At 44.3% G+C, this 25,313-nt stretch overlaps 1 protein-coding gene across 1 annotated transcript in view; it reads right to left on the bottom strand.

Moving 5' to 3' along the window:
- The window catches only part of PLPP4 (phospholipid phosphatase 4), a 65,238-nt gene that overhangs the window by 2,312 nt on the left and 37,613 nt on the right, over nt 1-25,313 (bottom strand). The window contains exon 6 of the mRNA XM_033942983.1: nt 4,600-4,770. Within this exon, the coding sequence (XP_033798874.1) occupies nt 4,600-4,770 (171 nt within the window). The remainder of the gene's footprint in view (nt 1-4,599; nt 4,771-25,313) is intronic.

Here is a 25,313-nt window from a genome sequence, read left to right as displayed (position 1 = left end):
TGGCAAACACTCCGATGCAGACTATAATTGGTCTTCTAGAACATGGGAGCAGTGCAGAGAGCTATAAGCTTAAGTCTTGCACAGCAATGGCTGTTCTCAGGGCCCAGAGGTTGAGAGATCAAATCCCAGTTCTGCTCCTTGTGACACTGGGCAAATCACTTAATCCTCCAGTGCCCACCGCTTTGAAGGCCAAAGCCACAAAAAAATGGAATATATAAGTCTAGAATTACCAGATATGTCCTCTTGTGGGGTGGGGCTATAGGATCTGGTAACCCTATAGGAGTCCCCATTCCTGTCTGATGAAAGAACAAATCCCACAAGGGTGGGACTGATGCAGCACCGAACGCACTAAGAGAGAGAACAAACCTCAAGAAATTCAAGTCATCTCTTAAGACATTTCTTTTTAAAGACGCCTTTTAAGGATTTTTAAACTTTTTGGGTCCATTTGCATTGGACCTACTAGTCTTAGCCCCACCCTCTCATTCTTTTCTTTTCTTTAACGTTATTGCAATTCCTCCCCTTTTCCATTTGTACTTGTTTGTCCAGTGGTGTGTATTGTTTTGTGTTCATTTATGTTAATGGGTTTTTATGATGTATTATCTGTATTACCATAATTTTTTTTATTGTACAACCACCTTGAAATAAATGATAAGGTGGTATATCATATCAGTAAGAAACTTGGAACAGAGCCCCTTGCCACACTTATCACAAATACAGTGGCGGCTCCAGGGCTGCATGCTTTCCCCTCCTACAGGAAGTCCATAAAGGAAAGTGAATAGGCTGGGGGCTGGATACAGGGGGTCATCAGAAAGCCTAGCTCCGTGCCTGCACAAGAGAGCACAAACTCACGATCACAGGCTCGCAGCGCCTCTGTGTCATCTGATCCCCCAGGCCATTCATGCTCTCTGCTACTCGTATGTGGGTCTGTCTTACTCTGAGCCTCTGTTCTCTGCTTGGAATTTCAGCTCAAACCCTGGGACCTCTGTCTTGAACAATAGGGAATCGCAATCACCCTGGGACTCTCCCAGAACTGGGGTACCTGAATGGTAGCGCTCTTCCCACTTGCTGGAAAATGTAGGCTAGGGTGGAGGAGCTCCCCTCCTGCACTCCCGGCTAGGGTTAGATTTATACCTGCCATTCCCACTGGTGGCAGTAAATGCTGGGATGAAGGATGGTAGCCAAGCACGTCGCTCTGCCAGGGTACTAGTGTTTCAGGTGCTGTTACAATTGGCTTTATTATGCCTCTATAAATTATAAGGAGTGATTATAAGAGGCCCAGCCTTTCCAGACAATTACAGCTCCCTGGACTGGGAGATAATTGAATTGGTAGAGAGAGCTACAAGATAAAATCTTGTGAGAGAAAACTCAATAACAAAGGGCTGAGGGGAAAGTGGGAGGCTGTCACTGCCCTTCCACTCACCTCCAAGAAAAGCTGAAAACACTCGTCTGCTCTCGTCAAGCACCATCTTGGGACTGTAATGCAGATTGCCAGTCTCGTTGGACTATAGGAAGCCAGGCCATGAGATGCCGAGGGTGGCCCATTCCAAAGCTGGAGATTTAAGGCCAATGAGGAGGGGGTTTCTTGTGGTCCCCAGCCACGTCTTAAACCAGTTCTAACATATGCACGTTCCAAAAATGGACACAGTCTCATCAATAAACAGAAACTAAAATTCATTTTTCTCTCTTTGTTGCCCGGTAGACTGTGACCTGTGACACAGAAACACCCACAATCATAATTATTACTCCTACGGAATTTATTTGCTGCATTAGAGCATTGCAATGCTCAAGAAAAAAAAAAGAATTGAGGTGAAACTAGAACCAGTGAAGGTAACTCAAGATGAAAAGCACAAACAAAAAGGCCAAAACCAAGAAACAATTGCTGCTAGGGATTTCCCCGGACAGCTTTCCGGATTGTGAAAAGCTTCCCCCAAAATTGTGTCTTGCAAGAGGGCATCTGCAAATGCATGGATGCCACACGTGACATCATTGCATCACATCCACGCATGCCCGGCCAAAGCAAGCAGCAGGGGCGGGGCTAGGGCGGGATTAGGGGTAGGACAGGGATAGGCGGTCCTGGGGGCGGGTCTAAGGGTCTGGATTTTACAAATGTAAAATCTGGCAACCCTATGCTAGGGGATTCCATCATCAGAGGAATTAACCTTGGAACACAGGTCAAGGAGCCCAAAATAGTGAAATATCTTCCAGGATCCTCGGCCACCAGGAGTACCAGGCAAATACGAACTATTAGGGAAGAAACTAAGAATTAACACTGATGTTATTATGCACCTAAGAACAAATGACCTGGCCAACAACCCCCCACCTTCAGCCCAGAAAGCCTGGAAAAGAGCCTAAAACCTTTTGTAAAGATGGTAGCTTTTCAGAAGTATTGCCTACATATGGAAAGGGAGAGGAAAGAGTTAAAAACACAGAGGACGTTAATAGGCGGCTCAAAGCCTGGATGGGGAAATACATGGAAGGACTATAATGCTGGGCAGGTAAAAGAATCCTTGCTGAGAAATTCGGGCAATAGGTTCAAACTAGAAGGTGGGAGTGGTGACCATCCCCAACGAAAGTCAAGATGTGACATTCTCTAGTGCAGAGTGATTCATTTCAAGGAAGCCATATGTGCTGGGAGGTGAGAGGTTAATATGCTTGGACCTTGGAGCGATAGTGTCTGAGGATCCAAAGGTGACAGTGGCTGTGGCCAGAAGGATGCTAGTCTGGATAGAGAGAGGCATAACCAGTGGAAGAAAGGAGGTGTTGAGGACATTGGAGTATTGTGTTCAATTTTGGAAACCCTATCTGGCAACAGAAATAAGAAGACTTGAAACGATCCAGCGAAAGGCAACAAAGATGGTTGCAGGTTTGAGCCAAAAGACGTACATGGAGAGACTGGAATATGTATACCCTAGAGCAGGGGTCTCCAAACCTTTAGCCATGAGGACCACATTGGGTACTTCAGCACTTTTCAGCGAGCCGTAGTAAAAAAAAAAAAGAAGAAAACAAAGAATTCTAGATATATGAGTTTTATTGAAAGCAGAAAATTATCGTATATTAATGACGACGAACACTCCTAGCAAATTCTCATATTTTCATCACAAATTATTTTACAACCATTAATGTGAATGATGGAACTGTTTTTGTGTTTTAAAAAATCTTAATTAATGCATTTAAAATCGATCAATACCCCGTGGGTTTTTTTGCGGTTTCTCATTGGAAAATTAGTCCAATTGGTGCATTTCCGCACAATTATTCTGCAGGCCGGATAAAATCATATCGCGGGCCGTACTTTGCAGTCCCCTGCTCTAGAGGACAGGAGGGACAGGGGAGATATGATACATATGTTTAAATACTGAAAAGATATTAATATAGAACCAAAATTTTTTCCAAAACGAGAGGACATAAATTGAGGTTCTTGGGTGGAAGACTTAGGAGTATAGGAACAGCCTTACTGGGTCAGACCAATGGTCCATCAAGCCCAGTAGCCCGTTCTCATGTTAGGAAATTCTTTTTCATGGAGTGGGTGGTGGATGCCTGGAATGTCGTCCCGAGGGAGGTGGTGAAGAAAACAATGACAGAATTCAAAAGAGCATGAGACGAGCACAGAGGATCTCTAATCTGAAAATGAAGGGTATAATTGGAAGAACTTGAACAGTTTCTGTCCTGTGTATGGCTATTCGGCTTAGGATGGTCTGGGGAGGGCTTTGATGGGAACTCCAGTAGTTGGAACCTAAACACATTACTGGGCAGACTTCTATGGTCTATAACCCAGAAATATCAATCGTGGATTTGGAATGCATGTACATATTGGGCAGACTGGATGGACCATTCAGGTCTTTATCTGCTGTTATTTACTATGTTTCTAATTGTGTGGGGCAGTGTCTCCGGTTTCTGCTTTCCTCTATCTTTTCTTCAATCTCTTGCCAGGGTCTCCTTCTCCATTTGACATTTCTCCTTCATTTATCTTCTTTCTTCATCCCTATCCAGTATCTCCCCTCTGTGTCCTTGCCTCAGTCTTCCTGCTGAGTCCTTATTCTTGCCCTGTTCAACAACTTACCTCAGTGTCCATATCCCCCCACCCACCCCCACCCCTGGGCCAGCATCTCTCCATCTCTTTTCCTTCCCCTTGCCCTCCTCATCCCTCTTCTCTCAATGTGCGCCTTGTTAAAATACAGTTATCCCAGTACCCCCCTCATTATAAAACAGTCATTTCCACATCCCCAACTCCTCATTTTTCAATGCCCCTCATTAAAATGCAATCACCTAGCTTCCCTCTTTATAAGGCAGTCACGCCCACAGCTTCTCTCATCTTTCCAGAATTCCATCATTATAAAGCTATCACCCCAATCCCACACAGCTGCTCTCATCTCTCAGTGCCCCTTCTTTATAAGGCAGTCACCCCCAGCTCCTTTCATCTCTGTGTCCCCTCCCTCACCAGCATCTCCCTCTCATTGCCCCTCTTTATAAGGCAGTCGCCTCCCCCTCCCCCCAGCTCTTCTCATCAGCTAGTGCTCCTCCCCCTCATTTGAAAGCCACTCCCCTGCCCCTGTATAGATTCCGGTCGCTCCCTCAGTGTTACGTTTTGGAGGTGATTCTTACCTTGCCAATGGTGTTTGTAGTCACACATGCGGGACAGCGCTATCATCATGGCGCAGTACAATGGAAGGACTACTGCACAAAGCCTCCAGCTCTTCCCACGGCCCAGCTCAGTGAACGAGTGCAGCTTCCCCGCCAGGTAGAACGAAGTGAAACCCAGTCCTGAAAATGCAACTGCCGGAGGGGAAGAGAGAGAAAAGATCCTGATTTATTTCAGAGCTATTTTCTAGCACAAGAAGCTTTGAGAGAGCTGTGGAGGAGCAATGCATTGTGCGTGTTTCTGTAAGACTTGCACCCCATTCGTTGCACACATGCGTTTATTGTGGTGTGTTGGAAACCACATGTAACAAACAGGATTTGACTTGCATGAAGTGTATTATGAAAGGCCTTAAGGTTTTGAATCGTTGCAAGCTCTGCATTCAGGATTGGGGGGGGGGGGGAAGCACTACAGGAAATTTTCTGGATACGTTTCCAAGTTTCTGAAGAAGTTGCAGGATTTCTGGAGGCCACTCTGTGAAGCAGGAGCCACAGGCCTCAGGGGTGGTGGAAAGCCTGAACCCTGTATGGAGAAGGGAAGAAAATGAACACGACCAGCCCCAAGGAAGAGAAGAAATAGATGGTGGTAGGCAAGAAGACTACAAATGTGAGGCCTGTCAGGGGGTGACTGTGAGAGCAAGAGTCCATTTGAGGAAGACTGGGGCTTTGTGTGTGTTGCCTGTAAGGGAGGCTGTTTCTGCCAGTGAGAGAGAGCTGAGTTTGCAGCCTATGGCACTATATTAGGTCTGTTCCTGTGTTGGAGGCTGTGGATGTCTTGCAGGGCTTAAGTCCGTAGTCTACAAAATCCTGAGTGGAGTAGAACGGGTACAAGTGGATCGATTTTTCACTCTGTCGCAAATTACAAAGATTAGGGGACACTCAATGAAATTGCAGGGAAATATTTTTTAAACCAATAGGAGGAAAAAAAATTTCACTTAGAGAATAGTTAAGCCAGAGGTTGTGCTAAGAGATGATAGTGTAGCTGGTTTTTAAGAAAAGTTTGGACAAATTCCTGGAGGAAAAGTCCATAGTCTGTTATTGAGAAAGCCACTACCTGCCCTGGATCGGTAGCATGGAATGTTGCTCCTCTTTGGGTTTTGGCCAGGTACTACTGACCTAGATTGGCCACCATGAGGACGGGCTGCTGGGTTTGATAGACCATTGGTCTAACCCAGTAAAGCTATTCTTATGTTCTTATGACTAACATGCAGCCCAGACCTCAAAATGCAACTGCCAGAGGGGAGGAGAGAGAAAATATACTTTTGTTCCATTTCAATTTAATTTATAAAAATTTGATGATATATTTCTCTCTCACATACATAGCTCTCTTTAGAAGAACTGTTTATAATGGTCATTATTCAATGTACGGTAAGTTTTTTTCTCTCTCTATTTGCGCTGGAGTTCTCTGGTTTTTAATTTATATTGTATCGCTTCTGTGACTCGCCTGGAGCTCTGTATGTGAGAGAGAAATATATCATCACATTTTTAGAAATTACATTGAAATGAAACAAAGGTATATTTTCTCTCCCCTCCCCTCTGGCAGTTGCATTTTGAGATCTGGGCTTCACCTTCTATCTTGCAAGGAAGTTGCCCTGTTTTAGGAGAGAGGCTGCAGGAAGAACTGGACTGTCCTGCCACTAGACTGCACCACGATGTCCCCCTGCTAGTGTGACTTCAAGCTTTCAACTGTAGCCAATGGTTTTACTTGTGTTGGAGTCCTTTTATTATGAAGTAACTGTTGTTCCTAGTGTTTACTGTTCCTCTTGAATGTTATCTCTTGTGAACTGTAAAGGTATCTAGCGGAATACGATTTTTAATATTGTATTATTTGTATTGGGTAATTCCATGTCAACTGGTCCACACTTCATCTTCTGTGGATATAAAAAAAGGTGGCCCAAATAAAGGGGCCCCTAACTCTGGACCTGGTTGAGATCATGCCCCAAAACTTTGGATATCTTCATTAGAAGTCCCAATATAACCCCTGGAAACAGGATACTGGGCTAGTTGGACCTTCGGTCTGTTCCGGTACGGCAACTCTTATGTTCTTATGTGAGCCAAGTCTAGGACAGTGAAGGCATTGTGACATCACTGATGAGGTTGGCTCTTAGGCATTATGATGTCACAATCTCAGCTCTGGAATGTTGCTACTCTTTGGGTTTCTGTCAGGTACTTGGGACCTGGGTTGGCCACTGTTGGAAACAGGATACTGGCCTTGATGGACCTTTCTTCTGTCCCAGTATGGCAACTCTTATGTTCTTATGTGAGCCAAGTCTAGGACAGTGAAGGCATTGTGACATCACTGATGAGGTTGGCTCTTAGGCATTATGACATCACAATCTCAGCTCTGGAATGTTGCTACTCTTTGGGTTTCTGCCTGGTACTTGGGACCTTGGTTGGCCACTGTTGGAAACAGGATACTGGGCTTGATGGACCTTTGGTCTGACCCAGTAAGGCTATTCTTATGTTCTAATGTGATCCAGTTGTAGGAAAGTCAAGCCATTGTGACATCACTGCTGAGGTTGGCTCTTAGGCATTGGTGGAATGAGGCATTATGACATCACAATCTCAGCTCTGGAATGTTGCTACTCTTTGGGTTTCTTCTTGTTACTTGGGACCTGGGTTGGCCACTGTTGGAAACAGGATACTGGCCTTGATGGACCTTTCTTCTGTTCCAGTATGGCAACTCCTATGTTCTTATGTGGGCATACGTGTAAGGTGAGGTGAGGAGGGAGGTACTGACTGGGTATGTGAGAGGAAGGGAACTGATTTTTTGCAGAAACAATCCTTCCTATCCAGGGCTTGACAAAGAGGCTATGACTGTGTGAAGCTGAGTCAAGAGCAATGTGTGTCTTATGGTGAGGGAGGTCAGAGGTCAGGAGAACAGACTGGAGTATGAGAAAACAGAACTTCAGGAAGAGGTGGAGCAATGAGATCAGGGGAATAAGGGAAAGCAGAGAATAGTGTGGCAGTCTCTCTGGGATGGACTCAGGAGTCCTGTGGCACTAGTGGTGGTCCAGACAATGAGTTCTAATTTTAACCCCTGGAACCGATTCTTTCTCTACCAAACTTACTCTATGATATCTGTAGTCCTTTGGCTAGTTCAGGGTTCTCAACCCAGCCAAGATATCCACAATGCATATTCATGAGATAGATTTGCATACAATGGAAGCACTGCATGCAGTCTATCTCATGAATATTCATTAGGAGCCTTCCACCAGCCTTGTCTTTCTGTTCTCCTATTTCATCCCAATTATTCCAACTCTTCCCTCTTGGGAGAGTAACTTGAAAATGTTTTACTTATCTCTGCTTGCTAAGAGAGACGACATTAACCAGTTGTGTAATAAAATCAGCAGCAAGCTCATGTTTGTGCTTGAATTATCTGAAAAAATGCTCTTTGATTTCTCATTACCAGTTGCATTGTGACATAATTGGATACAATTAGTATTTTGGAAGGAGTTATCAAGCAATAATAGGCAAAGACAATTCATTGGAGGTCTCTCCAGGGAGCCGCGATAGCCTACAGAACACAAACAGTCTAATGAAGATTTCCAGCAAGACAACCGCCTGGGAGGAAAGTCTCTTAACCTTCTCTTTCCCTCCGAATACTCTTGTCCTTCATTTTTGGTCTCCCTCTGCTCTGTAGGAAGGAAAGATAATGTTTTCTCCCACAACGATGAATAACAGTCGTCTGGGGACATCACCTCCCTAGGACCCTGAAAGAAAGCTCAGGAGAGACTTGGGGAGAAGGACCAGACTAGGAATACAGCACAGACAACTCCGACCTCTCCTCGCTGAACCCCCTACCAAAGCCCTTATCCACACTCTCATCACCTTGCTTCTCTCAGGTCTTCCACTCAACCATCTCTCTCCTCTTCAATCTGTCCAAAATTCTGCTGCACGACTTATATTCCACCAGAACTGCCATACTCACATTATCCCTCTCTTCAAGTCACTTCATTAGCTCCCCATCCATTTCCAAATACAGTTCTAACTCCTTTTACTGACCTACAAGTGCACTCACTCTGAAGCCTCTCAATATCTCTCCTCGCTCATCTCCCCCTATGCCCCCCCCCCGTGAACTCTATTCATCAGGTAAAGCCCTCCTATCCATACTCTTCTCTCACAAGGCCAACTCCAGACTCCATCTCTTCTATCTTGCTGTGTCGTATGCCTGGAACAGACTGCCTGACTCATTATGTCAAGCTTCGGCTCTAGCAGTCTTCAAATCCAAGCTAAAAGCTCACTTTATCGAGAATTTTCCCACTTACCCTAAGATTCCTATGCCCGGACAGTGTTGGGGGTTTCGGGGGGGGGGGGCAAGAGTGAACATCCCTCCTGCCGCAGACAGTGTCAGGTGGGGGTTTGGGGTCAAAAGGGATTTCCTGATATTGTCTGACCGACCTGCTCCATGCTCGGAGATTCTGCTGTACTATAAATTCTCGGGTGACAGAAGCGTTTACATTCTGTTCGAGCATCAACTCAAAGCTGATGCTATTTCTACCACTACAGTAGTGCTAGTTATCATTTCTATAGCGCTACCAAACGCACACAACAGACAGTCCCTGCTCGAGAGAGCTTACAATCTAATTGTGATAGACAAACAGGAGCAAAAGGGTGAATCTATACTCGCTGATAAGGTAGAGAATTACAGAGGGAATGATAAGGCAGATAGCAGATTTCAGGTGTCCCGCGAGACGCTGGGGAGGAGGAGAGGCACCAGCGCCGGCTCTCGCAGTGAGAGGCACATCCTATAGGCAACAGCCAGTGCCTCTCCTTCTCTCCGCGTGTTGTCCCTTCTGGCACCCCATCTGGAGGGCCTTCATGCATGCGCCAATGTTGATGTGACACCAACGTCCACACACTTCCAGATGCTTCGAGCCGCGCTCTCCACATTGACAACGTTTGCGAGACATCAGCATATAGGGTAGGGAACTAAGGTGGAATGGCAAACAGATATGGGTTGGAGTAAAGACCATGAAGAGAACACATAAAACCCTTCAGAAATTCAGGTCAAGCTCTGTCCCCTCTTCGTCCCAAGCCTGTAGAATCTGCTCCAAGACTAAAGGAGGATGGATTGAGACATCCAGGTTTCACAATGGAAGTAATGAGTTCTTTACGAAATTGATATACCGCATAAACCTACACAGTTTACAAAGAAACATCCATAAAAATTTGACAATACAACATAATTATTAAAACAAATCCTACATATCAAATAAACTTCAAAAGGCATAGATCAGAGAGATCACATGATGATGTGAGCAGGATAACAGCATGCTGTACCGGCTCTGGAGCCCTGTTCCTCATACCGCTATAATTTGAGAATTTTGTGCGCATCGCTGACCACCAGTATCGCAGTTCCAGCTTCGCCAGTGTATGAACAAGTTTTTGGCCAGATCACCCTCTGTCATGGCCTCCAAAAATGCGAAAAAAGATCGGGAAAGGGGAAAAGTTCCCGAAGACAAGATGGCGGATGTGCCGCGGCCATGATATCGGACTTACAGCAGGCAATTCTGCAGGCGCTGGAGCTGCGTATGGCTCAAATCTCCACACAGCTCACCAAATTGGAGTCGCTGCTGGAAGTTAACTCCACCCGAGTCACGGAGTTGGAGACTCGGGTGTCTGCAGTAGAAGACGGGGCTGCTGGGCTGTCGTCTGAGGTGGCCCTGCTTACTACACAACTGCACACATGCCAGGAAAAATTGGAGGATCTGGAAAACAGATCGCACCGTGGAAACCTGAGGTTTATTGGTCTACCCGAACATATTGCTGATTTGGTGCTACTTTCAGTGGTGGAGTCATGGCTGGCGAGTGAGTTACCGATGCCGACATCATTGGGACCGGCCCGGTTCGAACGGGTGCATCGGGTGGACCCCCGTAAGGGGACAGACCAGCGCCCTAGGGTGGTCATCGGTAAACTCCACAATTACCGTCATAAAGTAGAAATACTTCGGGCATACCGCGCAAAGTGGGATTTGCCGGTCTATGAGACTTTACCTGTGAGAATTGGTCAGGATTATTCAGCTGCACTGACAGAACGGCGTAAAGTGTTTCATCCTATCTGCGCCAAACTTGTGGAGAAAAAGCATCGTTTCATGTTTATTTACCCGGCCATTTTGAAAATTCAGCATAATGGAAAGTGGCATGTGTTTGATACAGCAGACCTAGCGGGTGATTTTGTGAACCGGCTGGAATCTTCCTTGCTTCCAACTGGTGGCTTTACCTTTGTGAATTTTCTACATTTTTCTCAAGACTTATCATGCTACGCACCTGGGAGGACAGGGCGTCAGTGTCGTGATTTGCTTTCCTGGGGCCCAGAGGGTTCTTGGCAAGCCGTGTACATGGTTTGGGGGTTGGGAATGGGTTGGAGGGGTGTTTGGGATATTTGGGGAAGGGGGGATGGTTTTGGGGACTGGGAGATGTGGGTTATTCTGAAGGTTTCTGTTTCTCCATTCCGATGCATTGCATGATTTTTATCTGTATTACTCTGTGTGTTATTTGGAACTCTCTCTTAGGCCTGGCTGGGAGCCTGGGAGAGACTTTCCAAGGGCATGGGCGAGTGCTTTTCTTTCCTTTCTTCCCTGGGTGATAGGACCTTTCGCCTTTTATCCTGGAATGTTTGTGGTATAACCTCTCCTAGAAAGCGCAGTAAAATATTTCAGCGCCTCCAACATCATAAAGCTGATCTGGCATGCCTGCAGGAAACCAGTTGGACTGATGCAGAACATGCCAAATTACTGAGGGGCTGGGTGGGTCAGGTGTTTTATGCATCTTCCCCAAATAAGAAGGCGGGTGTTGCTCTTTTGGTGCGCAGGGGGTTCCCGGATAAGGTTGAACCAATACATCGTGACTCTCAGGGGAGAACTTTATTGTGCAAGGTAACTATGTCTGGCCACATCTTTAATATCTTGGTGGTCTATGCCCCTAATCAATATGATCATGCTTTTTCCTCCTCCTTGGTTGAATTAGGCCTCCGGGATCCCACTAACCCTGTGATTCTTCTGGGTGACTTTAATCAGGTCTTGGACCCGGTCATGGACAGAACGGGCCCGGGTACTTCTCAGTCTCTTAGTACTACACGGGGTATCCCCTTTCTTTGTGACAACTTGGATCTTATAGATCCTTGGCGCCTGCTCTATCCTACAGAGAGAGACTTTACCCATCAATCACGGGCTCACAACACACTTTCTAGACTTGACTATGTTCTGACATCGGCTGAATATTTATCCCAGGTCCATTCTTCTGAGGTGGGACCTCTCTCTGTGTCTGATCACTATCCTATATGGATTGACCTTTTACGGGGAGATGTAGTTTCCACCGGGGGAGGTGTTGGAAATTTCCTTCTTATTTAGCCAATAACCCGGAGTTCCTCAAATATCTAACTCAAAAATGGGACGACTATGTGGCTTTTAATGGTCAACATCGGGATAACCCTTTATTGTTTTGGGAAGCGGCTAAATCGGTCCTGTGGGGTGACATTATCTCTTATGTTGTTGCCCAGAAAAAAGGTCTCTCCCGGGGACTCTTACACTTAGAACAGGAATATCACTTCTCTTCAATCCCGGGAAGCTAGGGTAGCGGCCCAGGTCGCATTGAACACATTTTTGCATGACTGCACTCAAAAATATCTTCACTATTCTAGATTTCGTTATTACAAATTGGGGCATAAGGCAGGGCGATTATTGGCGACCTTAAGGAAACCTAAGCACCCGCCTCGTTACATTCCTAGTTCATTACTTAATTCAGGGCGGGTGGTGACATCGACCACAGATATTACGGACAGTTTTTTCACCTATTTTCGGGATTTTTATGCCTCAAGGGATCCAATGGGGGGTCCAGAGGCTATGGACTACTTGGCGGATGCAGGAGTTCCCGTTTATCTTCTTCGGACCGCCTCTTTTTGAATCACCCTATCAAGGGAAAAGAACTACTGACGGAGGTTAAACAGCTTAAAGGAGGCACTTCGCCGGGCCCGGACAGATTTTCCCCAGACTTTTATAAATCTCTTTTGGCTTCTATCTGTGGCCCCTTGGAGGCTTATTACTCGGCGGCTCTGGCGGAGGGGCACTTCCCTGAGGGCTCTAATCATGCGTTTATAACTTTAATACCTAAACTGGGCAAACCTGACACGGATCTTGAATCTTACAGGCCGATCTCTTTACTTAACGTAGACATCAAAATTCTGGATAAAATATTGGCTAATCACTTGGCCACATTATTGCCTACCTTGATAGTCCCCGAACAGGTGAGCTTTGTGCCACGTCGCCACTCAGTACTGAATGTGCGCAGACTCCTTATGGCTATGCAAAGGGCCCGGGACATGGATGTTCGGGGTGTCTTGGTAGGCTTAGATGCAGCCAAGGCCTTTGATCAGGTGAACTGGGCTTATCTGTTTAGGGTCCTCTCATATATGGGATTTGAGGGTTGTTTTTTAGAGATGGTCCACTTGCTATATAAAAACCCAACGGCTAGTATATTGGTGAACGGTTCTCGTTCATCGATATTCCCGATAGCCCGGGGCACTAGACAGAGTAGCCCGTTGTCCCCTCTACTATTTCTTCTTAACTTAGTCCCCTTTCTTCGCACCATTTTGCTGGATGATGAATTGCAGGGATTACCGGAGGGAACCTCGCAATTGAGGGTGTTGGCGTATGCTGATGACCTTTTGTTGACCTTGGGGTCGCCCGACCTTTCGCTTCCTAGAGCGTTGGGCTTACTAGATGAGTTTAGTATGTATTCGGGTATGGTGCTGAATAAACAAAAATCTATGGTGTTGCCTTTATCTCCTGTGGTCCAGGCTCTGTGGCAGGGTCCATTTCCTCTTGCCTGGGCTCTGGAAACTCTTACTTATTTGGGAATTACTATTTCCCCTGACCTTAACACACTTTACACTTTAAACATTGACCCTCTTGTTCGCACTACACAATATAAATTGGAGACGTGGAGGGCATATCCACTCTCACTCATGGGGGAAATAGCATTGTACAATATGGTACTGGTGCCTCAGTGGCTATATGTGTTTCAGAATGTTTTATTATCTGCTAGACATGATAAACTCCTTGGACGGTGTCTCCAAAAATATTTATGGAATGGTAAGAGAGCAAGCTTGTCTCTTGTTCATGTGGCGCGTCCTCTTGACCTTGGAGGCTTGGGGTTGCGCAGTCTCCGTTTGTTATCACAGGCGTGCCAGATGAGACATTTAAATGACTGGTTTAGGGGGACCAGCTATTTTTCAGCCTCCAGACGGGAACTTTTACTGTGGACACCATTCCATTTTAGTTACCTTCTCCATGTGCAGCGCCTGCCTCCAAAGACCTCTTCAGCACGGGACATTTTCTTGATTCCCCTGAGACGTCTCTGGAGGCACTTGTGTCACCAATTGCGCATACCTTCTCAGGTGACCCCCTATTTACCATTGAGGCATAATGGAGATTTTCCCATTGGAATGGCACCGGTCTCCTCTACTGTATGGAATGTCACTTCTAACCAATATGTTTTTCAACTGTTAAATTCTGATGGGTCTTTGAAATCGTTTGTGGACCTTCGGAGGGACCATGGTTGGATGGAGAGGGACTGGTTTTCCTATCTTCAGCTCTCTTCCTATATATATTCTTTACCGCAGGACGCCCTTACGGATCGGCGCATGGAAATCATCTCAGAGGCCCTAAGTTTATCTGCGCAGGAACTGGTTCCTCTGAGATTTCATCATCGCCATCCCAAGAACAATTGGGTGAACTTTCTTATGAGTCCTATGCAGAAAACTGGTCTCTGGAACTTCCCTGCACAGTGACTGCACAAATGATAAAGAGAGGACTCCCTGGGACAGCACGCCTGACATCTAGTGTGCCCTTGATTGAAATGAACTTCAAATTTTTGCTTCGTCTACATAGGTCTCCTGCTTACTTATTTCGAGCAAAGATGTGTACCTTGGCACAATGCCTTAAATGTTTCTACTCCCCTTTTACTCTTGGACATCAGTTTTGGTCCTGCCCGAGGGTTCACATATTTTGGCTACAGCTTCATCGACACATCCAGACGATGTGGAATTACAAATTTGCCCTCCGACCTGAACTGTTGTTTACATTGGAACATCTTCCTCTCCCTTCTCCGAAGGGGTTTCAGGGTTTTTTGACTCGCTCAGTGTTGTTGGGGAAGAAGGTGATTTTGCACTGTTGGATTTTGTCAGATTCCCCCACTCTGTCACACTGGCGTACTTTGATGATACAACAAGCTTCTATGGAACGTTTACAATTTTCTTCTTTGGACACAGCACAGGGTAAAACTTTTAGCTTTTGTTGGGAACCATTCTGGCTTACTCTAACACACAGAGCTCGTAGTCATCTGCTGAATGTTTGAATTTCTTTTGTTGCACATTATGGAATGGAGTGTTTTCTGGTTGTCTTGGGAGTGGTTTTGGGGTGGGGCGGGTTGGGGGGAAGGTGGGAGTTTTAGTATATGGTGAAGTTTGGAAGAAAATACGAATTCATGTATTTTGTTGAACACCATATATTGTACGATTGAGTGTATTGTTTCCTTTTTGAAAATCAATAAACACATTGAACATAAAAAGGCATAGATCAAATCCTTTCCTTCATGTCTTGATCACATTCGCACTCCATTACATCAATACGTCGATAAACAAATAAGTTTTCAATCATTTCTTAAAGCCCAATCTGGGTACAGAAACTGCAAGGTTCCAGTCAAGCTGTTCCAAAGCCTGACACCCCTCCTCCCCATCGTCCCTCTCTACCAACACCAAAGCATCTCAGATCTCAGAATAAACAATAGACTGACTTTCATTAGAATTCAATTGCATGTTATTTTCAGTTCTCAAACATCTTTGCAGGTGGTAGATTACAAACCACTCCTTCAATATAGCGGGAGAGACACGGGACACGGTCTAGAAGTAAACCCCAGACGTCTCAATCCGTGCTTTTTTGGGAGCTCTATCCTGGACCATGGAGCGCTGGTTCCCTCCCACTCCTTACAATGATGGTCTGGGGAGGGAGGTGAGAGGAAATAAAAAGCTATGGCTCTTAATGACTGAAAAGTTCAGCTTTTCATCCATGACATCTAATGCTATTTTGATTTGTCCCTTTCTTTGTCCTCTGTGAATTTGTTGCCTAAAAATTGTATTAATATTTGGACCACCCGAATTTCCTCCCAAATTCTATAAAATGCACCTATCTCATGTAGACACCACAGTAACAGCTGTCTTGCGGCAAACGCTAAGGGCGTCAAAGCTACCACAGCTGTGTGTAAGGAGCCCTTAATTGATTGAAACGCTTGATTGGTTCTTAATACCTCATCATTGCCATTAATTGCACTTAATTGAAATGTAGGTGGCTAACTCGAAAAAACGCCATTCTACAAAAAGCAGGCACCTAGCCCACAATGCCTACCTGGGACGGATCGTGAGCAGTTTTTCAAACTAGGGCAAGAAAATCCTGGAATCTAAAGTTTGGCAAATGAATGTTTGTAAGTACTTAGATATAGAATGCTTTTGATTTGTGCAAGTTGAATGAAGTGTTATTTGTTTGTTTGAGGCAAGAATTCCCCCGAAGAAGCCTTAGGTGAAACGGGCTCCCGTTGGGAGCTGTTATTTACTGTATTACGATATAAAACAATGCTATACATTTAAGCTTGAAAGCGTTTGAGAGTAAATTCAATATTGTACTCTGAGTATGTTTTGGTAGGAGGGAGATTTTTGGACAGAAGACTGTCAGGTCAATTGTTATCTAGACCATGTGCGTCTGAGGTCTTTTCTTGTATGTCTACTTGGCTTCTTCAAAGAACGTTAAAGTCTGCTGAAGTTGGTTTTTTTTTAAAGCATGTTAAAATATGCTGGATTGATTCATTTATGTTTGATGTCGATTGATTTCTTTTTGACACTATTTTGTTCAGTTTGTTCCATCTGGCAATGCCTAACGCCACTTTGGCGTCACTAATCTTTTCTAGAATTGTGCAAGGTAGCACAGTAGTCAGCGCCAAATTTTTAGGTGACCTATATAGAATTAGGGCCTTAATGAATTAGAAAGATTTACATTGAAATATTTTTTGAGATCCAAGATGGCTGCATGAGCAGTCGCATGAGTCTCACGCTCCCGTCTATTCCTTGACATAATTTGTCCACTCAAATCTTTACCTGTTTCACGATGCCGAAGAGGAGGGGACGTAGCGCTGCTGGAGCCTCGCAGCGCTCCAGAACAGCCGTCTTCGGGAACATCGAGGACCTTCGGGGAGTTCCCCGCAGGAGACACACGGCGGAGGCGCGTCAGTGGCGTTCACCATGGGGCTGGAGACATCGTTGAGCCCCGAAGTGAGAGCACCACCCCCACGCCCTCAGTCGACCAGTTCCCCGCGAGAGGAGGAACTTCCTGAGGTTGGAGTTCACTTCCTCTCGGAGGCTAAGGAGGAGAACACGGGGACTGTGCCACGGGACTCCCTGCTGGAGCAGAGGAGTCTTAACGAGGAGACTGTGGAAGAAGCAGTGGGGGATAAGAAAATCCAACAGAAAATCCAACAGATTGCAGGAGGAGACAAGTTGCCAGAGGGTGAGCTAATTAACTTAAAATTACAACCATTGCAAATTTTGAAGCCCCGAGAGGTTACATTAGACTCTCTGTGGGACCTGGTAGCCAATTTGGCAAAATCTATTAATCCACAATTACAAGAAGTAGAAAAGAAATTAGAAAATCATGGAACTGAGATTAAAAATTTAAAGACTGGACTTGAGGACTCAAAAATTTCAATACAAAATATTCATCAAGAACTTAAAGTATCACAACAAATTACTGAGGTATTAATTAAAGATAATACCAATTTAAGAAGGAAAATGGAAGCAATGGAAAACTTTTCTCGTAACAATAATCTCAGATTGATAAATTTCCCTAGGGTCTCTGTGATAGCCCCAAGGGAAATGTTGAAACGTTATATGACGGAAATATTGGAACTCTCTGATGAATCATTACCACCATTTACGCAGGTTTATTATCTTCCAAGTAAGCCTCAAGACCAACAACAACAGCAATTACAACAGAAGTCGGGACCTGATTTAATGAATATATCCAATATATTGGAAATGTCTGATAGAGAATTAGTGACCCCTGCAACCTTATTATTGACAGTAGCTCTCGCACCAGATAAAAACTGGTTGCTGAGACTTTTCTTTAAAAATAAGCAAAAAGAGTTTTTAGGTTGTAAAATTCAGATGTTCCCAGATTTGGCCAAGGAGACGCAGAGAAGGAGAAAAGAATTTCTGTTAAGGAAACCTGGTGTTTTATCTCTGGGGGCGACTTTTTACTTGCGACACCCATGTAAATGTGTTGTTAATTACCATTCTCATAAATATGTTTTCTTTGAGCCATCTCAACTGACAACTTTTCTCACAACTGCATCTTTGGAGAAAGAAAGTGCTTAGTTTAAGAAAGGGTGCCTCAATCTCATTCGACTAGCCATTATTTTGTTTTATAATAATTTCTTTCTTTCTATCGCCTATTTTCCTTCTTGGATCTTATTGAGGACTTGAGTAGAAATTTATGCTTATATGTTCTTTGATATATGTTTTCATTTGTATTAATTTCTTGCTAAATTTCCTTTCTGTACAAGTTATAATATGCTTGAATATATTGAAAATTTCAATAAATATTAAATAAAGAAATATTTTTTGATGGAACTCCTCTCGTATGAGGGAAGACTAAAGAAGTTAAGTTTCTCTAGCTTAGAAAAGAGACAGCTAAGGGGAGATAAGATTGAAGTCTACAAACTCCTGAGTGGTTTGAACGGGTATAAGTGGATCGATTTTTCACCCTTTCAAAAAGTACAAAGACGAGGGGACACTCAATGAAATAACATGGAAATACTTTTCAAACAATTAGGAGGAAATATTTTTTTCACTCAAAAAATAGTTAAGCTCTGGAACTCATTGCCAGAGGATGTGGTTACAGCAATTAGAGTAGCGGGGTTTCAAAAAGGTTTGGATAAGTTCCTAGAGGTTGCTATTAAGACAGACATGGGCACTGGTCTATGACCAGAGGGCTGCCGTGTGAGCGGACTACTGGGCACAATGGACCAATGGTCCGACCCATGTTCTTATGTTAAGCCACTGCTTGCCCTGGATCGGTAGCATAGACTATTGCTACACCTTGGGTTTTGGCCAGGTACTAGGGACCTGGATTGGCCATCGTGAGAATGGGCTACTGGGCTTGATGGACCTTGGTCTGACCCAGTAAGGCTACTCTTCGGTTCTTTATTGTTCCTTTCTATCTATAAACAAGCTATTCCATTTATTCAGCAAAATATATGATGAGATGCACAAACTATACGTGGTAAGCAATAATCATATTAATATTAATGGTGTAGATGTGTAGTCTTAAGTGACAGGCAGAAGCTCTATGCTCGTCTTCTATAGACTTTTGCCCAGAGCATTTTTTGCTTGAGACACACACCATGATGGGGTTCACCTTGTTTGCTAAACAAATTGAAAGTAATCAGTTAGTGAATAAATATTTATGTGCCGCTCTATCTATATATTTTTATACTGAATGTTGCACTTATCTTTGTTGTTCATCTGCATTTGTGGTTTTCATATGCTTAATTGTTGCGAAGCAGCAGCGGTTTAAACTCTTCAGGTGTGTCAATAAGGCCGGTACGGCCAGAGTACGGGTTCACGAGTTCTGCAAAGCGTCATTTCGAAGCCCACAGCCGCTTCTTCAGGAATCCCCAATAACAAAATTTCCCGCATTAACTCCGGTTCTACCAAGCCGAAACAACCAGCGTAATGTGTGGAACATCGCCTGAGTGACGCGAACCAATGCGTCTGTCCTAAAGTCGCCTCTGTGACGTCATTTTTCACTAAACAATATTAGTACCCATTACGGGCCCTGTGAGCACAAGTAGGAATTACGCAACAGGACATAAGTTTCACTGAAAAATAAACCATCACTTACATTAGAAAAATCCAATGGTGGCCAATCCACGTTCCTAGTACCCGGCCAAAACCCAAAGAGTAGCAACATTCCACACAGAATCCCCAAGGATTAGCAAGATTCCGGAATCCCAGAGGAGCAACATTCCATGGTACCGATCCAGGGCAAGCAGTGGATTGGATTTAGTTTCTTGTACCAATGTATTAAGTGGGGCAAGGAGTGCAGGAAATGTAATGGGGTTTGCTGGTGGAGGGAGAGAAAGGACGCTGGGACTGTGTAGGTTCATTTATTCTTTTATATAAATTCAGCTATTAATTTTTAATTAAGAGATTTAAACCCTGACATAATATTGAATTAAGCTTTACCAAATTGACTTAAGCGAGAAACATGCCAAGAAATCCTGTTCATGGCATGAAAATACTCACATTTTTATAGAACCCTCTAAAACCACTTCAGGAATTTGCAATTTATGAACGCTGAGGATCAGAAACTCCGGACGCCAGATGTGCTGGAAGACCCTGAATCTGGTCCTTGAAGACTGCCATATGCATATTCATGAGTGAAATCTGCATATGTTTGGTCTCAGAATCAGGCTCATTTGCACGTTTTGTGTATCTAGCTCTCTTTGCGACCCGAAGATGTCTACACTTCAAGGAACACACTGGCAAAGCACATACTTCCTTGCCTTAGGTTTCGGAGGTGTTTGAAGTCTTTTTGGGACCCCACCCCCACCCCTTTTATATTTTTATTATATTGTAAACCGCTTAGATTTTAACCTTGGTTTTATATTTGCAGTATATCAAATAAATTGAACTTCATATTAAGGAAGTGATTTCAGAGACAAACTTCATTCACTCTCCACAGACAACCAACTCACAGCATTAAAAAATCCTAAAAACCATCTGTTTATTACATTACACTACATTGATGTCTTCTATCCCGCCAATACCTTTCAGTTCTAGGCGGTTGACAACAAGAAATTAGCCTAGGCATTCCCAGGGAGATTACAAGGTTGATAGCTATAGTATGCATCAGGATCTGGGAATGGTCGATACGGTTTGGTTAGATCGGGGGTGCCCAATAGGTCGATCACGATCGACCTGTAGATCGCAAAGGCAAAGAGATTCGATCGCAGAGCCCATCCTGGGCTCAGTGATAGACTCGCATTGCCTTCACAATCTACCGGGCGATCAGCCTTCTTCTCCCTGTCAATTCTGCCATTGGAGAGGAAGTTCCTAGCCAGCCAATCACTGCCTGGCTGGCCTGGAACTTCCTCTCCAACAGCAGAATTGACGTCAGGGAGAGGAATGCTGGTCAGCCCGATGCAGGGAAGCAGGGAGAGCTCAGCCAAGAGATCTGAAGCGTCGGCTACTCGACCGTGGATATCTGGAAAAGATCCTAGATGTAGCCCGGGCTAGAGTGAAATATCTCAGCCGTGACAGCTGACATGACGCAATATTTATTTATTTAAAAAAATTGATATCCTGCTACATAATAAAACAGTGACAAACAAACAATAAATAAGAAGGAAAATCCTTATGCAATTTACTTTCACCTGTCAAACTCAATTCCTGTAACAAAAATACAGTGAAGATTTAAGAAAAAAACATCTGCCTACAATACATAACCCCTCCCCCCCTTTTTCAAAACCATAGCGCTGGCCACGGTGGTAACGGCTCTGACGCTCATAAAATTGCTATGCGTACCACTGTGGCCGGCGCTAAAAACGCACTAGGGTTTTGTAAAAGGAGGGGAAAGCCATTTCCTTATATACGCTCTCAAATAGTATAGATTTCACTCCTCCTCTAAGGATTGCTTCATTTCACCAGGCAATGAACTCCCTGAACTGAAACCATAGACGGACGCAGCCTTACTGATCTCGTCAAATTCAATGACATAGAAACATGATGGCACATAAAGGCCAAATGGCCCCTCTAGTCTATCCACTATTTACCCTTCTCCATTCAGAATATAGACCATTTAACCCAGTGTGCCGCAAACTTTTTTTTTTAAACTTTATTTAGTTTCTAATGCCAACAAAACGTGCAATACAATTTACAACAAATAATGATAATCAACCAAACACTTATAATCAATCAGAATTCCCTCCCTATCCATCATTACCATCAGGAATAATACCAAAACAAAAGATATACCCCCCTCCCGCTTCCCCCCCCCCAGAAAACAATAGAAAATAAAGATAAAGGACAACTATAGCAAATCTACAAAAGACGTCAATGGACCCCAAACTAATTTGAATATCTTACAAACTTTTTAAGCTGTTGCCACTCTAAGCTCGGGGCTGTGGCTGGAGGGCATCCGGGATGCGCGTATGTTGACATGATGACATCACATGCATGCGTGATATCATTACGTCGATATCCACGCATGTGCGGATGTCCTTCAGCCGCAGCTCTGAGCCTCCTATTACCGCCAGTGGGGGGCGCTGTAGAAGGAATGGTGAGGAGAAGGAGCAGAGGCACAGGCGTCGGCTGACTGACTATAGGACAAGCCTCTCACCGAAAGAGACACGTTCTGTAAGCAGTCAGTCAGCGCCGGTGCCTCTCCTCCTCACCAGCATCTCAGGGTACACCTGGAATCCTCCAGTGCACACTAGTGTGCCATGACACAGTTTGTAATACACTGATTTATCCCTATTCTCTGTTTTCTGTCTTTCAACCAGTTCGTACTCCATAATAGGACATTACCTCCTATCCCATGACTTTCTAATTTCCTCAGAAGTCTTTCATGAGGTACTTTGTCAAATGCCTTTGGAAAATCCAAATACTTGACTTTTATCCACGTGTTCCTTCACCCCATCAAAGAAATGCAGTAGATTGGTGAGGCAAGATTTCTCTCATTAATCCATGCTTATGTATATATTCTGTCATTTTGTTCATTATAATAGTCTCTACCATTTTGCCCAGCTCTGACTTCAGACTCACTGGCCTATAATTTCCTGGATCACCTCTGGAACCCTTTTAAAAAATCGGCATCAAGTTGGCCACCCTCCAGTCTTCCGGTACTATGTTGGATTTTAGAGAAAAATTACAAACGACTAACAATAGCTCTGCAAGTTCATTTTTCAGTTCTATCAGCACTCTGGGATGTATACCATCCAGTCCAGGTGATTTGCGACTCTTTAATTTGTCAAATTGATACATTACATCTTCCAGGGTTACAGAGATTTGTTTGAGTTTCTCTGATTAATCAGAATTGATGATCATTTCTGGCACCAGTAACTCCCCCAAAACCAAAGCAAAGGATTCATTGAATGTCTCCACTATGGCCTCATCTTCCCTGAGAGCTCCTTTTACCCTTTTGTCGTCTAGCAGTCCAACTGATTCTCTTCCCAGCTTCTTCCTTCTAACATACCTAAAAAGGTTTTTACTGTGTGTTTTTGTTTTCTTTTGAAGGTCTCTCTTTGCCTTCCTTATTAGCGCTTTGCATTTAACTTGCTTCACCTAAATGACATCGCTGGCGTCAGTTACACTCATGTCACTATCACACTCTTTCTATGTACCTACTATTAATGCTTAGATACCCGTACAGTGGTACAAAAGCCCTCTCCTGTGCATTACACACGCTTCACTCACAAAACGTTCCATATAACACTACCCGCCAAACAATGGATGTCTCTTTCAGTGGAGCGTCTTTCATCTTTCACTATATATGTTCTGCTTTTGTCATCTGCTCAGTTTTGAAAGCTTGTCAAAAATGTATTAACTAAGTTCAATGAATAGGCATCAGCTTATTTCCCATTGGTTTGTTTTACTTTGCTTAATTTGTGCTTATTATCATTTCACTAGCACGCAGAACATTTCAATAAATCAAATAAGCAAATACATTATAATGGTGCATTGTGACAGATAGCATATAACACAGCAGACTGTGATGGGTAGAGTGTGCTCTCCACCCTCCGTCAAAGCCGCTGCTGGGGATCCCTCCTTCCTGCCTGCCCCCCTCCACCAAAGCTGGCCCAGAGGGCGTCCCTCTGATATCAGAGCTGATATCAGAGGAAAGCCTTCCGGGTCAGTGGGGGGAGGGGGGTCCCAGTTACCTCCTTCTGCCTTCAGTGGCTGTTATTGCAGGGATGCACAGCAGTTCACATGCTGCATGTAGCTGACTCGGAAACCTTCTCTCCAATGTCAGAGTTGACATCAGAGGGTAGGCATGTGGGTCAGCCATGTGCAGCGTATGAATCGCTGCCTGCAACAAGTGCTGCTGAAGGCAGAAGGAGTGAGTGTGGCTTGAGCAAGTTAGGGAGAGAGGGGACGTGATCAGGGGGGGAAGGAGCATGTTGAGACATGGGAAGAGAACAATTTTGGGACAAAGGCGGGGCGGGGGCACAAACTCGGGACACAGAAGGAAGGGAGGGAGGGGATATGAATTTGGGATACAAAAGGGAGGGAGGAAGGGGACACTAACTTGGGACATAGGAGGGAGGGAATAGAAAGGAAGAATTGTTGGGCGTAAGTGTGTGAGCAAGAGGCAAAGAGATGATGCACATGGGGAAAGGAAGACAGAGGAAAATTGGGCATAGAGACAGAGAGAGAGAAAGGAGTGAGATAGAGATGCATGGGGAATAGAAGGATGAGAGGGAGAAATGTTGGATATGGTGGTGGAGAGGGAACAGAGGGACAGATTGAAGGGGATGCAAAGGGGAGGAATGTTGGACATAGTGATGGAGGGAAAGATGTGGCATAGTGCTGGAGAAGGGTGATAGAAGGAGAAATGGGCATGGGGCTGATGGGCAGAAAGGGAGAAATGTTGGATGTGGCAGAAGGGGTGGGAGAGATGCACCCTAGATCTCTATCTCTCTTTTCCCACTCCTTTTGCAGCAAGGGAGGGAATGAGAGAAAGACAGATGGACAGTGAAAGAGAGAGAGAGGGGGGGAGAGGCATGTTGCCAATGGGGATGGAAGAGAGAGGAAGAAAAGTTGGACTCATGGAGGGACAGAGAGAGATGTTGGTTGGGGAAGGGAATGAGGTCCAGAGGAGAGGAAGCATGCAGGAGGCAGAAAGAAATATTAGATGCACAGTCAGAAGGAAGTGCAACCAAAGAGTCATGAAATCATCAAACAACAAAAATAGGGAAAATGATTTTATTTTCAATTTAGTGATTGAAATGTGTCAGTTTTCAGAATTGATATCTGCTGTCTGTATTTTGCACTATATTTGTCTATTTTTCTATAGTTGTTACTGAGGTGACATTGCATATTTTAAAGTCATCTGCCTTGACCTCTTTGGGGAAAAAAAGCCTGACTATAAATGATAATAACATTTTCTCTGCATACAGTATGCTTTGTTTGTTTTTTTTATTTTGTGGTTACTATTATGTATTATTAAGATTATATTGTGTGGATATGAAAAATGGATGGAAGAAATTGCATTACAATTAGTACTATTATTGTGGGGTCTGGGGCAGGGGTACGTGGTTGATATTTGTTAGACTTAGGGGGTATTTGGCTTGAAGAAGTTGAGAAACACTGGCGTATAACATGGGTGAAGTGTGACAGCTGTGTATGAATATGTCATTAGAGGATAAGTTTGACTTGTTTATTTCATTTGACTGGTTATCCAGCCTTCATACAGGCTGTGTGATAAATAACACCTCATGTCAGACTGTGTGGAATTAGGAGAAACTGTGACAGTGGTCAGGACAGCAGTATTTGAACACGTCAGATTGCTGGTGGTGGAAGGGGGTGGGGCCATACATCCGGGATTTTACAGCTCTAAGGCCCAGATTCACTA

The sequence above is a fragment of the Geotrypetes seraphini genome, chromosome 4 (assembly GCF_902459505.1).
Source record: "Geotrypetes seraphini chromosome 4, aGeoSer1.1, whole genome shotgun sequence".
Taxonomy (NCBI): domain Eukaryota; kingdom Metazoa; phylum Chordata; class Amphibia; order Gymnophiona; family Dermophiidae; genus Geotrypetes; species Geotrypetes seraphini.
The sequence above is the reverse complement of the archived record's forward strand: the minus strand, read 5'-3'. Positions and strand labels throughout refer to the sequence as shown.